This window comes from Ipomoea triloba, chromosome 10 (genome assembly GCF_003576645.1).
Source record: "Ipomoea triloba cultivar NCNSP0323 chromosome 10, ASM357664v1".
Taxonomy (NCBI): domain Eukaryota; kingdom Viridiplantae; phylum Streptophyta; class Magnoliopsida; order Solanales; family Convolvulaceae; genus Ipomoea; species Ipomoea triloba.
In genome coordinates this window covers 10,261,966-10,279,069 of record NC_044925.1, presented here as the reverse complement: position 1 = coordinate 10,279,069, position 17,104 = coordinate 10,261,966, and the positions used below count along the sequence as shown (strand labels likewise).

At 40.3% G+C, this 17,104-nt stretch overlaps 1 protein-coding gene across 1 annotated transcript; it reads right to left on the bottom strand.

The window, feature by feature from the left end:
- Nucleotides 1-2,471: 2,471 nt before the first annotated feature.
- Nucleotides 2,472-4,283, bottom strand: LOC116031758 (putative cytochrome c biosynthesis ccmC-like mitochondrial protein). The gene has a single exon (XM_031274058.1). It carries the CDS (start codon nucleotides 3,216-3,218, stop codon nucleotides 2,472-2,474), a length of 747 nt encoding a protein of 248 aa, XP_031129918.1. The 5' UTR covers nucleotides 3,219-4,283.
- Nucleotides 4,284-17,104: the final 12,821 nt, after the last annotated feature.

Below are 17,104 nucleotides of genomic sequence, written 5' to 3'. Positions count from 1 at the left end.
TAAAGGAGAATTTGGTGTCTTTCTGGTCAGTAATGGAAGCAATCGTCCCTACCGTCGTAAAATAAGAGCACCTGGCTCTGCCCATTCACAAGGACTCGATTCTATGTCCAAACATCACATGCCAGCAGATGTGGTCACCATCATAGGTACTCAAGATATTGTGTCTGGAGAGGTGGATAGATAGGACTACTAGTTGCTCGATCAGGACCCTAGCTTTATTGCGAGCCAAAAACCTTGATAGATTCCAACATACTCAGTTTGAACAGTCTCCACGTCTCGAAATGAATTCGGATTCGCTCAGTAAGCTAGTTCTGGAGTCAATCAATCCGGATGAGACAAGACTAAAGCGTTCACTAGATGTTCAATCGATCGTGATAGAATCCTGGTTACGAGGGGATCGCTCCATCCATAGGTCAGTAATTGTGTCATAGAGAGTCATTCGATCACTCGAGAGTACATTCAATGCTACGACCCATTTATAAGGAGCAATCGAAAAATCCAGAATTCCTTAGACATATAAAGAAAAAGATGGGCTTTTGCGTTCTAAATAGAAGTTAAGATTCAAGTTGGTTCAATGAGGGACTATTTGGCTTATTCTCGTTCTGCCTTATTTATTTATTCTTTTTGTTTATTATTTGAACTAGATTCATTTTTTCTTTCATTTATTTTTCTCTTTTGCATTGGTTTTTTAACAACAGTGGCTTAGGGGTAGGGATAGATGGTCTTCGCTTAGCTTTCGATTCCTTAGAATCAAGCTAAATTTCCTTACAATCAAGCTCAAGCTGGACCGAAGACTCCTTTGAAATCAACGTTCTCCTTGAATCTTCGCTGTAGAAAGGTAGAAAGGCTTGCTGGCGGTGCGGATGAGGCAATCCCCTATGTTAGGAGCAATTCATGCGAGCTCTGTTTTAGCTAGTTTCTTTGCGGAGCCAGAGACCTGGTGGGGGTATGTGAAAGATTTGGTACATGCCTTGGGCAGACTTTCTTCTTCTATTTATTGGATATTATCCCTTGGAGAAATGGGATTCTCTTTAGTCCCTGCCAATCTCGGTGGGACTTCTTTCTCTGATGGCCCCCTCATTTCGTCCTCCTGCTCGCTAGCAGTCGCCTTTTCTTTGGAAGGGCGAAGTGTCTCAGTCTTCTCACCAATATCTGTCAGAGTGCTGATCCCTTCTTGTGCTTCGTGTTTTGCCTCGTCTAACTAGGATAAGTGGCTAAGGGGCATAGCATGAATACCAGGAGTTTGCGGGCAGTTAGAGTCCAGTGGTCAACCTCTCCCCTTGTAGTCCTTAGGGCCTAATCACTTCTTTCTGCCTTTGATCCCCTTTGCCTTTTTTGTTTTTGGAGTCCCGGCGCAGCCCCGTTTGAAAGCGAAAGTAAGCCAGTTCCAGTAGGAGTTGAATTGGATGGGCTTGCAACCTTCAGGCCTTCCCCCTGGCTCCCGCTTGTGCTGCTAAGAACTAGAACTCAGAAGTAAGAGCACACTGACTTGTTATTACTTGTGAGCTTCAGGTCCCATCCGTCCAGAACTCGAACTGCCAACTACAGTTACAGCTTAGTTTTCCTTCCCTAGTAGTCAGTGAAAGAAGGATTAGAAGGTTGAGCCAAGCCAAGGGGTTTACTTAATTGCTTGTAAAAACAGAGAGCGATGCCCAGAAAGCAGCTAAGCAACAACTGGGAGAAGACTCACACGATATCCAATACTCAAGGATGGAAATAGCGAAATCAACAAGAGAAAGCCACAGCCGTAGTAGATCTACGATCAGAGTTGTAAACAAGTGAAAGTCACGGTGGCTATAAAGGACATCTAACGGCCGCTAGACCAGAGCTCTTAAGGTCAACCCTTACACAACAGCCGATACGATGAGTTAAGCTAAAACATAGGACAAGCCGAGCTAATCGATGGCTCCTAGCCTATAGTGAGACTTCCTATTTTGCCATTTCACTACTTTTCCAGTCAAGCCCTGTTCTGCGCTACAATCCACACATACCATACACGGAAACCAGAGTTTCGTTTCGCCCCCGCCTCATTACCAGATTTGCTCTCATTGCTCCCGTTGCTGACACCAGGACATCTCCATCAAAGAAAACTATCCCCCCTCTCAAGCATATCACATGCCCGGTCCGTTCGCTTACACTCACTGCTCCGCTCATCCATTCAATCCTTTCTTTTTGACATCGCATTCCCTTATTCCCGCGAGTAAAATACCCCGCTCCTTGCTTGAATAAATGCAACAACTATTCCATTCCGTTCTATTGCCCACGCTTACTTACGCGTAGCTACTGTGACTCGGGAATCAAGGCAGGCAGCTAAGGGACTACTTTACCATAGTTCCAAACTAGGAGCTAAAACTCAAGGAGAGATTCTATTGAAACAGAAAAGGAATTCCCGGAAATCCTTCTTGACGACGCATCCAGCAGGAATCGAACCTACGAATTTGCCCCTTGTATAGGTTGGGCGCTTTCACCATTCAGCCATGGATGCAAAGAGACTCAGCGAGTGAACTAGGCTTGGGTATTCGCTTCTCTATTTCTTCCGTTAAAGGAGATTCGAGAAAAGATGGAATAGGAAGACGTGTTTCCAGAACGAACAAGATACGGGTTGAGAAGGGGGAGTTAGCAAAGTTAGACAAGATTGGAATGGGCATAGGAACATGTATTGATGTACCAGATCGGCTAATGCTCCCAGGTTGATGCAATGTATTCCACCAGTTGACTGAAGACTTAATTATTGGTATATCGATCGGTCCAGCACGGATTGAAATAGGAGCCGGTTCGACAGGAAGCTTTTGAAAACGCAGTGCACCCAAGTAAATAAGGAACAAGATGAATACAGAGGTTAAACGAGCATCCCACACCCAAAAGGTGCCCCACATAGGTCTTCCCCGAAACCCCCCCGTAACTAAGGTAAACAACGTAGAAAAAGCACCCATTTCTATACCGGTTCCGGAAGAGCGAAGAAAAAGGGGATGTTTTGTTAATAGGAACAAGAAAGTGTTTATAGCCGTAACGATATAAACAAGAATACTCATCCGAGCCGCAGGAACATGTACATACAGAATACGAGAATTTCCACCTTGTTGAAGATCTAGTGGTGCTACCCGAAGACTTAAATGAATAGCCATCGCTGTTAAGAACAACCGAGATCCAATGAGAATTTTCGCGTAGCTTCTGGTCTTTGACATCAAAAAATAAGGTTGTAATAACGAAAGGGACATGTGAGAATTTGGTCCTAGCTAGTGGAACAAGAAAGACATGGATCTATATTCAATACGCAATCAAAGGATTTCCCCCTTTCAGAATTGTATAGAATTTTTTGATTCGTCATTCATGAATCATTCATTAGAATCCCCAATAGAAGAATTCCCTTTTTGCTTCGCTCGTGCGTGGCACTCCTTGCTCGCGGAGCGGCATACCGAAAAAAGAAAAGAAACACGTGCAACCATCCAACCAGAGAGCCTTATAACCATGACAGCAGGAGTCTGGTTGATTCTATGTAGAGCTCACTGGAAGGATTATGTAATTCTAAAAGAAGATTGAGCGCGGGGTCAGCACCCAGGCCCGCGGGAGTTGCCGTATTGAAGCTCTCCAGGTGGCGAGCTACGTCCAAGCTGGTGTGTGATGGCGGAACGGCTAAGTTATGTAACTGAAAGTAATGATCGATCAAGCGAGAAGCCTTTGTGAAGCAAGAGCTCATGGCTATCGCCTGGATCCGGTTTGAGAGCCTCGAATCCTTCGAAATATTGAATACGGGCCGTATCCACGGGCTCAATTTGCCTGTTCGTCGGCCTACGGCGCGAAAAATGCTTTCATTTCACATTTACGATCATTGCTCTGCCCACTTTTTATCACTCTTTTATGGTGAGTGGGACTTAAGTCTTGTTTTACGCCATAGACTTCTTTGGGCGTTTGAAATGAAGTGGCGTGTTCCGCCACAACGGATGAGATTAAGTTGAAAAACGAAAAAGTGACTTCGTAACCTTAACGTACTTTCTTACTGTATCATAGGCATTCTGGTGCTAAGACCGACGACTACACGGCTCTATACCAAGTCATGAGCGATAGCGAAGCCAAGCCGATACGATTTTAGGGCGAAAGAAAGCGCGCGAAGGGCTAAGCCTAAGCCACTAATGTCGTGGCGAAGGAGGCCTACTATACGTATACTGGATTGGAAACCGGTGAAATACCAAAAAAACAGGTCTAAGGCTATTTCAGTGAACTATTGAAGCTATCAGTGTGATTGATCAGACAAGTACCAAGGACTTTCGGTATACTTATTTCATTTCCGAATTAGCTTGCGACAAGTCCTAGCATTAGTATGAGTTCGTTGACCGCGTAAGGGCGCTCCATCTTGATGACGAATTCCACGATAACAAGAAATAGAAATTAATCGTTCGATGTCTGCTCGTTCTCCCCTCTTCAATTCCCAATGAACAACATGATCTTGACCTATCATTTGTTCAATTTGGTCGATCTGATACTTCGTTAATTCTTTTATCTTTATGTTCCCACTGATACCTAATCGATAACGAACCTGAATGGCTTTTTTAGGTCCAATTCCATAAATTCTTTTTGAGGCAATTCTGACTTGTTCATCGGAAACTGATCTAGCTCCTGAAATATATAACATTCTTGATCCTTCCTTTTTTTTCTCGGCTGGAATCATAAATGAGTTGTCTCCTATGATCTTTTCTATAGGGGCGAAAGATTAGCATTATGATTTAAACTCTGTACTCTCGCTCCTTGCGGGATGTTAAGGGGCAATGTTTATTGTTGGACCACGACCACCTTGGCCTCCTCTGAACATGAGCTGTTGTAGTGCGTGGACCACATTAACCTGCTCTCTAAGGTTTCCTGTGGCGTTCTCGACTCCAGAAATCCTCGGCTCCACCTCTTCCATCTTTGTCTCAACGGCTGGAAGCCGTTCTTGTAAATTGGTGAGAAGGGTCTGTAGAGCGGCCTTGTCGTTCTCACTGTCAAGGCTCTGGTTGGCTACATCGTTCTCAGCCCACCCTCTTGGATTCTGATTGTGGGGCATTCAATGCACTTGATGTAGACCAGAAAGAAGAGGCTCTCCCGTGGGCTGGGCTGAGAAAGTAGCCGACTCTTCACTCTCCTTCAGCCGATTCAGATACCGAATCGTATCTCTTGGAGAGAAGTGAAGAAGCTCTCCCATTGACTAAGGGGGCCCTCCACCACTTCGACTGATGCGGACGCGGTTCTCTCGTCGTGAAAGAAGTAATGAAAGGGAAGCTCTGGCTAAAAGCGCGCCTGTATAGTTTTCTAGAGCAGAGATCTAGCAACGCATTCTAGGCACAGATCATTGGTATTGGATGTATCGTTAGGTTATGCCGAGTAAAATCTGCTCCATTTTTTTCCATTGCAGAAAAGAGATCCCTTCCCCCCGCTTTGAAAAAGGATGAATAGGAAGTCCTCCCGGCTGTAGGTACTATGGATCCTCTGACTCCCAATCCGGGTTGCCTTCGCAGGTCTTGCCGGTGTTGCCTGTAGGTCGTGATGTGCCTTGAGATGGCCGCCTCCTGTCCCCCTGCCAATGGGGAATCCACTCCCAGGTCGTCGCTCTGCTGCGTATGGCCCGTCCTCTAGGCACCTTTGGAAGGCAGGGAGTGTGACAACGTACACGCTTATGACATTGCTAGTTCTGCGTAGGGTTGAAGTGTCAAAAGGTGTTTATATGATAAAACGGAAAGTCTGTGACTCCCCGAGTGTCGGTCTCGAAGGAGGGACGTGGAGGTATGTCAAGCGTTCGGGAGTTTACTTGATTGGATCATGCATCAGATTCGAGTGTGGTGAAGGGTGGATTTGTGAGTGAGAGTAGTGATTCGAGTGTGGTGAAGGGTGGATTTGTGAGTGAGAGTAGTTCATTTGGTGTGGTGAAGGGTGGATTTGTGAGTGAGAGTAGTTCATTTGGTTGGTTTGAGTGCAAGAGAGTAGTAAAGTAAAAAGGATTTTGTGAATATGTAAAGAAGGGTAGGGATTGGATAGTGTTCATGGATATTGCATAGTGGAGTGTCTAAGGTCATGGATTAGGATTGCTATTTGCATCAAGAGTGTGTTGTCTTAGTCCTTTTCCACCTTTGTGTACTAAGGCTTCTTTGACTTAGGAGTGCCTTCAAGCATCCAAAGTTCTAAGAGGAATTTTATCATAACACTTAAGCTACACACTATCCTACTATTCTTAAGAAGTCCATAGGAACTATGATTGTGTCAAGCTTCAAATCCTAACTCTAATCAAAGACATGAAAGAGTCAAGAGCTCAATCTCTCATCTAGATTGACCAAATCCAAACAAGATCTCATCAAAAGAACAATCAATAGACAAGAATAGATAATCCATCAACACAAACTCATAGATCCAAGATATAGAGATAAGATCATCACACTAGCAATATTCAATCACACAATCTAAATCCCTAGACTAAACTAGCTACTCATAATATGAAATTCAAGCAAAAACTAATTTAATCCAAGAACTAGATAGCTAAAATTATAGAAGTGAAATAGAAATCGCCTAGAAAGAAGAAGATCTTCAATCCAAGCTTGTTGTCTTGCTACAATGGAGATTGATCTAATCTAAAAAACTAAGAAAAATGGAGAAAGTTCTCCAAAGGAAAATCTAAGAAAAGGAAACTAATTTTCTGGGAACCTTCTCTGAAAATTCATCAAAGGGGTTTAAATAGTCTCCGAAATGACAACCCTAGCTGAAATTCGCGCATCACCTCTCCACGCTATCCACACGCGTGTGAGCGTGCGTGGGAGGCTACTGGAAAGTTTTCACGCACGCTTACACGCGTGTGACCATCCAGTTTGATCCTCCGGGGCTCCGTTCTTGCCTGGTTCGCTCTTTAAGCTCAACTTTTGCTCCTATTTGCTCCCGGGGCTCCTGTTTCACTTCTTTTAAGCTAAAAGTAGCTTCTGTGCATCAGTTAGTGATTTACAAGCATTTACGAACATAATTTACCAAGTAAGGACGCTATAGACGCGATAAAACATCCTAAAATGTGCCTGAAATAAGGGTATCTCGGAGTCTTATCAAATTTTCCACACTTTGTTTCTTGCTTGTCCTCAAGCAAGACATTTTCCTATCTAAGCACATAAGTATCCGAGATACTTTCTCATGCAAAACAAAGCTTTTGGCAAGTCAAAATAATGGGTGTCTAAGATTGTTGAAACGGGGGAAATCATTTGTGTTATCTACAAAGGATTTTGGTCAGATGTCAGCAACTCAAGTAATATTTTCGGGAAATAAAAACCTTTCGTAGATAAACAAGTAAAACAAGGGATCACACTCCTCGCACCATACGCAAGCATGCATTTCCAAAGTTTTGGTTCACCTTCTATTTAAATAGGGCCTCTAACCGATCCCACTAGTGGGAACGATGTGCACTAGCTAATCAACTTTCCATCCTTATACGCCAAAGCCCAACATAAATGTAAATGAGGGTAGGGGCATGGACCACTCACCGCTTTTGTCTTAGCGCGATCCCTCTTTCTTCTCANTGTCTAAGGTCATGGATTAGGATTGCTAGGATATTGTTTATTCAAGAGTGTGTTGTCTTAGTCCTTTTCCACCTTTGTGTACTAAGGCTTCTTTGACTTAGGAGTGCCTTCAAGCATCCAAAGTTCTAAGAGGAATTTTATCATAACACTTAAGCTACACACTATCCTACTATTCTTAAGAAGTCCATAGGAACTATGATTGTGTCAAGCTTCAAATCCTAACTCTAATCAAAGACATGAAAGAGTCAAGAGCTCAATCTCTCATCTAGATTGACCAAATCCAAACAAGATCTCATCAAAAGAACAATCAATAGACAAGAATAGATAATCCATCAACACAAACTCATAGATCCAAGATATAGAGATAAGATCATCACACTAGCAATATTCAATCACACAATCTAAATCCCTAGACTAAACTAGCTACTCATAATATGAAATTCAAGCAAAAACTAATTTAATCCAAGAACTAGATAGCTAAAATTATAGAAGTGAAATAGAAATCGCCTAGAAAGAAGAAGATCTTCAATCCAAGCTTGTTGTCTTGCTACAATGGAGATTGATCTAATCTAAAAAACTAAGAAAAATGGAGAAAGTTCTCCAAAGGAAAATCTAAGAAAAGGAAACTAATTTTCTGGGAACCTTCTCTGAAAATTCATCAAAGGGGTTTAAATAGTCTCCGAAATGACAACCCTAGCTGAAATTCGCGCATCACCTCTCCACGCTATCCACACGCGTGTGAGCGTGCGTGGGAGGCTACTGGAAAGTTTTCACGCACGCTTACACGCGTGTGACCATCCAGTTTGATCCTCCGGGGCTCCGTTCTTGCCTGGTTCGCTCTTTAAGCTCAACTTTTGCTCCTATTTGCTCCCGGGGCTCCTGTTTCACTTCTTTTAAGCTAAAAGTAGCTTCTGTGCATCAGTTAGTGATTTACAAGCATTTACGAACATAATTTACCAAGTAAGGACGCTATAGACGCGATAAAACATCCTAAAATGTGCCTGAAATAAGGGTATCTCGGAGTCTTATCAAATTTTCCACACTTTGTTTCTTGCTTGTCCTCAAGCAAGACATTTTCCTATCTAAGCACATAAGTATCCGAGATACTTTCTCATGCAAAACAAAGCTTTTGGCAAGTCAAAATAATGGGTGTCTAAGATTGTTGAAACGGGGGAAATCATTTGTGTTATCTACAAAGGATTTTGGTCAGATGTCAGCAACTCAAGTAATATTTTCGGGAAATAAAAACCTTTCGTAGATAAACAAGTAAAACAAGGGATCACACTCCTCGCACCATACGCAAGCATGCATTTCCAAAGTTTTGGTTCACCTTCTATTTAAATAGGGCCTCTAACCGATCCCACTAGTGGGAACGATGTGCACTAGCTAATCAACTTTCCATCCTTATACGCCAAAGCCCAACATAAATGTAAATGAGGGTAGGGGCATGGACCACTCACCGCTTTTGTCTTAGCGCGATCCCTCTTTCTTCTCACTTCCTAGGATAACGTCATCGAGCCACCCGACTTCACATGGAGCTCCATGCTTTTTCGAAGGTCAGTGCAATGGGTACTCGAATCCTAGCGAAGCGGCTCACCTCAGCTCTATTTTCTCAATTCTTGGGATCTTTTTATGTGAACAACCGACTCCAGATAAAGCTTTTTGCTTACCGAAGACTATGGTTTGGACACAACCCAACGAATTGGCTTCCCTCAATTTTAAACTCTTGGTGATTGGTCTTTTGCCTTTTCGACTTCTCCTCATGTCAACCCCTCATGCCTTTTTCTATTTATGATCAAGGGTTTTGTTTTCTCATTAAGCTTACCATCAGGCTCACCTTTTGCCCCATGCCCTACCAAGGTTAGTTCAATTCCGGGCCTTGCTGGTTTTATCTTTCTCAAATTAAAAAGTGCACACTCCCACTTCGAGAGATCCTTGACTAAGGTCCTACGTAAATAAAAGGTGAACATCATGTAAGCAGGCAAGAATATAAACTTATTTGGCTCTAAACACTCTCATGGGTGCGAAAAGTAACTTCCTCAAACATATTTCGAGAGTAAAAATTTTTGGGCATCCAGTCAAAATTCTCTCTAGATAACACAAATAATAACTCTCTTTTCAAAACTGCAAATGCACCTGCTTATCATTCCCAAGAGCTTCTAACTTCTAATACTAATCATGTAAGCATGTAAAGCATGAAGTGTGTCCTTTCCACACTTTAAAGCAAACATCGTCCTCGATGTTTCCATACGGTACAGGGTAAAGGAACGAAATAGGGATACTAAGGATAGACAAATAAAAATCCCTTTCCACACTTTTGGAAATTGCTCTAGATATAGGGTATGCATCAAACGATCCTATTAATCATGGTAAGCTCTAATCACTACTACAGAAATCACATACAACGTCGGGTATTTAACGTCGGCTAAATAAATACCCAAAGTTAAAGGTTCATTAATTAATTAAAAATAAATAAAAACCCTTTAACGTCAGTTATTTACTAATAGCCGACGTTAAAGGATGTACATTATACTACGGCGCAATACGACGTCGGCTAGAAAATTAGCAGACGTCGTATCGCACATAATAGCATTCGGCCTATGATACGACGTCGGCTAGAAGATTTAGTCGACGTTGTATCAAAATTTTTTTACGCCCCGGGCGCGATACGACGTCGGCAGAAGACTAGCCGACGTCGTATCGCACATAATAGCATTCGACCTATGATACGACGTCGGCTAGAAGATTTAGCCGACGTCGTATCGAATTTTTTTTTACGTCCCGGGCGCGATACGACATCGGCTAGGGATTTAGCCGACGTCGTATCGCGCCGTATTAATTTATTTGAACCTACAACGTCGGTTACTATAAGTAACCGATATAGTAACTGACGTTATAGGGTTATGAATTAAATCGGAGAGATTCAACTTATTAACATCACACCGCGTCGTCCTCGCCTACAACACACAACCGCCTTCCTCGCCCAGCGTAGCGTAGTCGCCCTCACCGTCGCCCAGCGCCTTCGCCGTCACCCTCGCCCTCGCCCAGCGCCGTCGCCCTCGCCCAGCGCAGAAGGACGCCCGCCGCCATCGCACGCCAGGGATCCTCCGGAGTAGCCACCGCACGTCCGTCCCTTCCGCGCCGCCGCACGCCGCACTGCGACGGAAATCTGGTACTTTTTTTTTTGGCGAGAGTTTTGGCTGACTTTTGAAGCCTTCATCTTTCTTTTTTCTCATGCAGAGAACTATGAGATAGATTTTTTTGTTGATATGTATGTCTCAAAGGCAGTTTCAGAAGATTTGAATGGGAAATTAATGGTAAAGTGTACAAGTTGCCCCCACCCCCTCTTAACTGTTTATTTTGGGGTTGATTTTCTTGTTATCTCTTTGATGTTCAGATTATTTCCTCAGGAGGATCAGAGTCCATTTATAGAGCACAGCCTATTCTTTCTGGTGCGTGTGTTTGTCAGAAATAATTTTAAATTAGTCTTGAACCTTTTAGTAACTCCAAGTGCATATCTGGATGACACCCATTTTTTATTTGACAGCAATGTGTGGAAAACTTTACACCTTTGAAGGTGAACTTGGTGCTGGAAGGTAAGTTTTCCTTTTGGATTCTCCTGAGTAATGAAAAAAAATTCATAGACATGAAAATGGGTAAATTTAATAAATTTTTATGTGTTATGGAGTTATATGCTCAATGATAAGGTGATATTATGCCAAGATAAGTAAAATGTAACACAGGAGCATATATAAATTCATAATAGCAACTTATGGGGTAATTATAGTGATGGGTAAACATATGCTTTATTTTTCCCTTGTAGCAAAAGTAAAATGGTGATTGAACTTCTTGAGGGAATTCATTTTGTTGCCTCTATTGAGGCCATTTCTCTTGGTACTCAAGCCGGGATTCATCCATGGATAATTTATGATATTATATCTAATGCTGCAGGAAATTCATGGTAAGTTAATAAGTAGATGCTTGTCAGCTCCTCTTCAAGAATTCTGAGAAATATTGCTATTTGCTGCATCATAACATATATATTGCTGTTTTGTGTTGCTCTATTTTTTAAATAGTACCAGAGACTTCTTGAGCAGAACTTTGCAGCTTTTGAACTCCCTTAGAGCTAGCCATTACTTTTTCTTTTAGTTCCATTTCATAGATGACCTGACCATGCTAATTGAGTTGTTGGAACTCAAGTTTTTTATGCTATTAATGATTCTTTTGATGTTTTTCCAAAAATATGCAGGGTTTTCAAAAACTATGTTCCCCAGTTATTAAAGGGTAGCCAAACAAAACAACGATTCCTTGATGTCCTTATTCAAAATTTGGTAAGACTGGTTTTGTTTGTTTCTTTGTGTTTTTTTTCCATCAGATTCAGATATAGTTATTTTTTTCTCGAAAAAAAATTGTCACGTGAGGAGGAAGAGGAAGACTTTGAGGTACTTGAGAGAAGCATCCAGGCTAGATATGCAAGGTCAAGTTATGTGGAGTATGAGGAAGCTAGTGATGATGTAGATCAGCAAGCACTTTTACCATGTGTCAGAGATCCCAAGTTATGGATGGTGAAATGTGCGGTATGTAGTTGTTAGCTTGTACCTGAATTGAGATTTCACCTGATGATCCAATTAAGCTTATTGTATGTGTGTGTTTGCGCATTATATTGTAGATTGGTTGTGAGAGGGAGGTTGCTGTGTGTCTGATGCAGAAATGTATTGACAGGGGATCACAGTTGCAAATTAGGTCTGTTATAGCACTTGATCATCTTAAAAACTATATATACATTGAAGCAGACAAAGAGGCCCATGTTAGAGAGGTATGCATTTTATTATACTTTGCTCTTTTTGAAGTTTTGATTTGGTACTGATTATTTGACCTCTCTTGAATTGTTTTGCTACAGGCATGCAAGAATATGCGCATGATATATCCCGCAGCAAAAATAATGCTTGTTCCAATCAAAGAGATGAGTGGTGTCCTTTCTGTTGAAAGCAAAGCAGTTGATCTTGCCAGGGATACTTGGGTCAGACTGAAGACTGGAAGTTATAAAGGGGACCTTGCAAAGGTAATTAAGGTTCTCTCTATCTGTCTCTAAAAACTTAAAACTTAATTCTCTTTCTAATATTTAAATTTTTTTAGGTTGCGGATGTAGATAATGTAAAACAGAGAGTTACCGTGAAGTTAATCCCAAGGATTGACTTACAAGCTCTTGCAAACAAATTGGTATGTGCCTATTAGCTTTCTTTGCACTAATTAATTGTTACTTAGCTTTTTGTTCTCATCTGAATGTCATTGATTATGGCTTTCTTTTGTTATATAGGAAGGGAGAGAAGTTCCAAACAGAAAAGCAATAATTCCTCCCACACGTCTTATGAACATAGATGAGGCTCGGTAATTTTTTGCTTAACATCTTTAATTTGAGCTCGAGAAATAAACTATTGGCCGGGTGGTCATTAATATAATGTGTTCTTATTATTATTTTCAGCGAAATGAAGGTACGTGTTGAGCGTAGGAGAAGTCCAATGACGGGTCACTATTTTGAGAAAATTGGTGGCATGATGTTCAAAGATGGATTTTTATATAAAACAATGGCAGTGAAATCAATTAGCACTCAGAATATTGAACCAAGTTTTGATGAAGTTGAGAAATTCCGTCAACCTGGTGAAAGTGATATTGTAAGTATTGGGAATAGGAAGAAAGGTCAGTTTATGAAGGGTGATCGCGTGATTGTGGTGAAAGGTGATTAATGCTTTTATTGCTTTTGGTACAAAGTTTGGGAGAAGATTATAGCTTGTATTAATTAATATAGATAATCTTTTATGAACTTGTATTATTAATTATTATCAAGTGTGAGATTTATTGTTTTATTAATTTTGATATTATAAATATAAATTGTACAGGTTTTGAATGTGATTGTGATAGCTATATATATTTGAGCAGGTTTTGGGTGTAAATAGAAAAATGAAATGAATATTTAAAAAAAAATTACCCTACAACGTCGGCTAGTAAATATTAGCCGACGTTGTAGGGTAATTTTTTTGTTTTTAAATTACCTACAACGTCGGCTATTTGTAAATAGCCGACGTTGTAGGGTATTTTAGTAGTTTTCAAATTACCTACAACGTCGGCTATTTGTAAAGAGCAGACGTTGTAGGCTAATTTTTTTGTTCTTAAATTACCTACAACGTCGGCTATTTGTAAAGAGTCGACATTGTAGGGTATTTTAGTAGTTTTCAAATTACCTACAACGTCAATGTCGGCTATTTGTAAAGACTATGAAGGCTCCTCTCAAGCATTCACATCACAACAACAATGGTGTTCTTTTTGTGGAGGGGATCACTTTGAAGAATATTGCTATACATTCTACCCCTCCAATCATGTTTCTCAACAACATACTCAAGGATTTTGTGCCAACATGAGTCAAGCTACTTATCAAGGAGACACACCACCAAGTTCACAAGCCTTGTGGTGTACATATTGTGGAGGACCTCATGAGGCGGAAAATTGCTTCACATTTGATCCTAATTACCAATATGGTGGGCGATCTCAAGTGCTTCCATACCAAGAGTTTCAACAAGAATGCCAACCACTTGACCCAACATTTGAGGTGGAATCCACAAAGAGTAACAAGCTTTTGCACTTGATGTCTCAACTAAAAAAGCTACAAGCTCAAGTGGATAACCATATTGCTAATTGGAAAATTCAAAAGAAGTTTGAGGAGCTTGAAGATGAGGATGAAGAAATAGTTGATCAAGAAAGTACTCCACAATCCTTATGTTGTATATTATGTGGAGGACCTCATGAGGGTGCAAATTGTTTCATCTTTGATCCCAAGTACCGATATGATGGGCGAACTCTAGACCCTCTAGTGTCTCCGTACCAACAATTGTGCTTGCCAAAGGAAGGTCATGAGGTTGATAAAAATAAAAGGGAGTGTGAGAACCTTGGAGAGGAAGATGAAGAAATATGTGATAAATGCATTGAGATGGAAATCTTGGGAAAAGAAGGAGAGATGAAGATGCAAGAAAATGGTGACAATGAACTACTTGAAAATGGCTCAATGGAAAAAGTGTTCAAAGAAGATGAAACATGTGGCACAAACAAAGAACACTCTTCGTTGGATGACACCCTCTTTGATGAAAATTTTAGAACAATTTGGGAACCGAGAGGTGTCAATGTTCTTGTAAGTATAGGCCCCCATTGGCCAATATTCATATCTAAAGACTCTCATCTCTTATTGGTGCATAAGAAGGATCCAAGACTCTCGTTACTTGTTCGAGAGAAAGAAGAGGAAAAAGAGATGAAGGTTGAAGAAGATAGCATATTCTTGGAATTGGATTGTTGCAATTTCTTTGAGGAGAATATGCTACTTTTGAGCTTAAAGGAGTTCCTTAATGCCCGGCATTTAAGGACATATTTTGAAGAAAAAGTTGATGGAGAAAATGGACTCATCTTTGTCCAAACATGCATGGATTGTTCCTTGAAAGGTTGAGTCGAGCTAGCGACGTTAAACTTAGCGCTTCATGGGAGGCACCCCATGTTATCTTACATTTTCATGCATTTTCTTTTATTGCAATTTTTTTTTCCTTTATGTTTTTGTTTACCTTTAGTTTATTTTGGTTAATAATTTTCTCTCCTTATTTTGTCATGCCATGCTTACGTTTTTGTTTAGATGTCTATTTCCCTTGGCTCGTAGGATCGATTTTGAGGAGTAGATCTTGATTTGAGGAGGCTTCTTGATGTGCACACAATACTCACTTAGGGAGTCTCTTTATCTTTCTCTTGCTCCTTGTGCTTTATTGCATTATCTTTCTCAAGCCGATCCAACCTCACCCTACCCCTCTTGTGCTTAATGTTTTATCTATGGTGCTTCATTTTCTTTTACATCGAGGACGATGTAAATTTTTAAGTGTGGGGGAGAGGACAAGTATTGAGGTAAAGTTTTGCTTGGATGACTCATATGCTTATTGTGTGAATAAATTGCTATCTAGGCTTGAAGTTGTGATTATTTCCTCCTTGTTGGTTGGTGGTTTGTTTTGGACTTGTTACAATTTTACTTGTGATAGATGAATCAAGGTTAAACATATGATTGAGCTATTTTCTTGCCAATATCCTTGTTAACCACTAATCAATTGGATAAATTATTGATCTAGTGTGTTGTGCATTGCTAGTGAAAGTTTATGTGAGATACCGGTGTTGGTTTAATTGCTATACCTTGTCATAATACTCTCTATGTGAAGTCTAATGATTGCATGCTTAGAAATGATTTAGGCCATTTTTGTTAGCCCGAGCCTTCAAACCTACCCGTTATATATGTTACCATTGTTACCCCCGTTGAGCCTTTTGAATTTTTGTTAAACCCCGTTGTATTTATTTTCTTTTGTTCTTAATTATCCTAATATTCCTCATATGCATTAATAGGAAGATTAAGGTAATTGAGTCCTAACCTTGTCATTTAACCCTTAGTCTTAACCAAAAATGTTTTCCCTTCACCCTTGAGAGAATTTATCATTTATTCATAATTCTTTGTTGAAGAGATTTAATATGGAGCATTGAATTTTATTTGCAACATTTATTTTGTAAATATTTATGTTTGGGGTTGCCTTCAATGACAATTGGAATAGCTTATTACTCCCTTGAGCTATTCAATAAACTAGAATGCTTATTACTCCCGTGAGCTATTCTTGTCAAAAATTGAGAAAAAGAAGAAAAAAAAAATAGAAAATGAAAAAAAAAAAAAAATTCAAAATTTGTATTTTTACCTTTTCATCCCATTTGCATTATTCTCATTTGTAAAATGCTCCTAAAAAGTTCATCTCTTCTAAATCCTATTTGTGAATAATTGTGAATTTTCTCTCTTTTTGATTTCCTTACCATTCTTTGTTTAAACCTTAACCCCTAGCCCCATTATAAGCTCAATAAAAGTCCTACTTGATCTTTGCATGCAATCTTGGAGTTGAATTAGTAAGAGTATGAAGGACACACCACATTTGCATAAACTCAACTTAGAATGTGCACACTAGATTCACACACACTTAAATGTCAAAGGTGCTTGGTTATTGGCTTGAGAATGGAACTTGTGTGTCAATCTAAGGTGATTCTTGAAACAAGTTGAGTTGTGAAAAGTTTGGTTTGTGGTATGATTGGTTGTACAAAGAGGAGTATGAACAACTTCAATTTTGATTTGCAATTTATTCTTTGTGTTTGCTTGAGGACAAGCAAAATCTTAAGTGTGGGGGAGTTTGATACACTCCCATTTGTACCGATTTTACTTGTGTTTTTATGTAGGTTTATAGTAAATTGTGTGATAAAATATTGTGTCCAATGGTTATTTCCTTGTTTTCATATTTAAAATGGTATAATGCTTGGTTTAGATGTTTTTGATGTGTTTAGAAGTGCATTAGAACCATTTGGGAGCAAAAGCCAATCCAAAGGAGCCAAAGAGTTGTAATTCCCGCTACCATGGCGACACCTCGGTAATCGGACCATATCTCAGCCTAAGAATATCCAAATGAGGTGATTCTTGAACCATTGGAAAGAAGACTTCAAGGGCTACAACTCTTATGAAGACATCAAAGTGTGGTTCA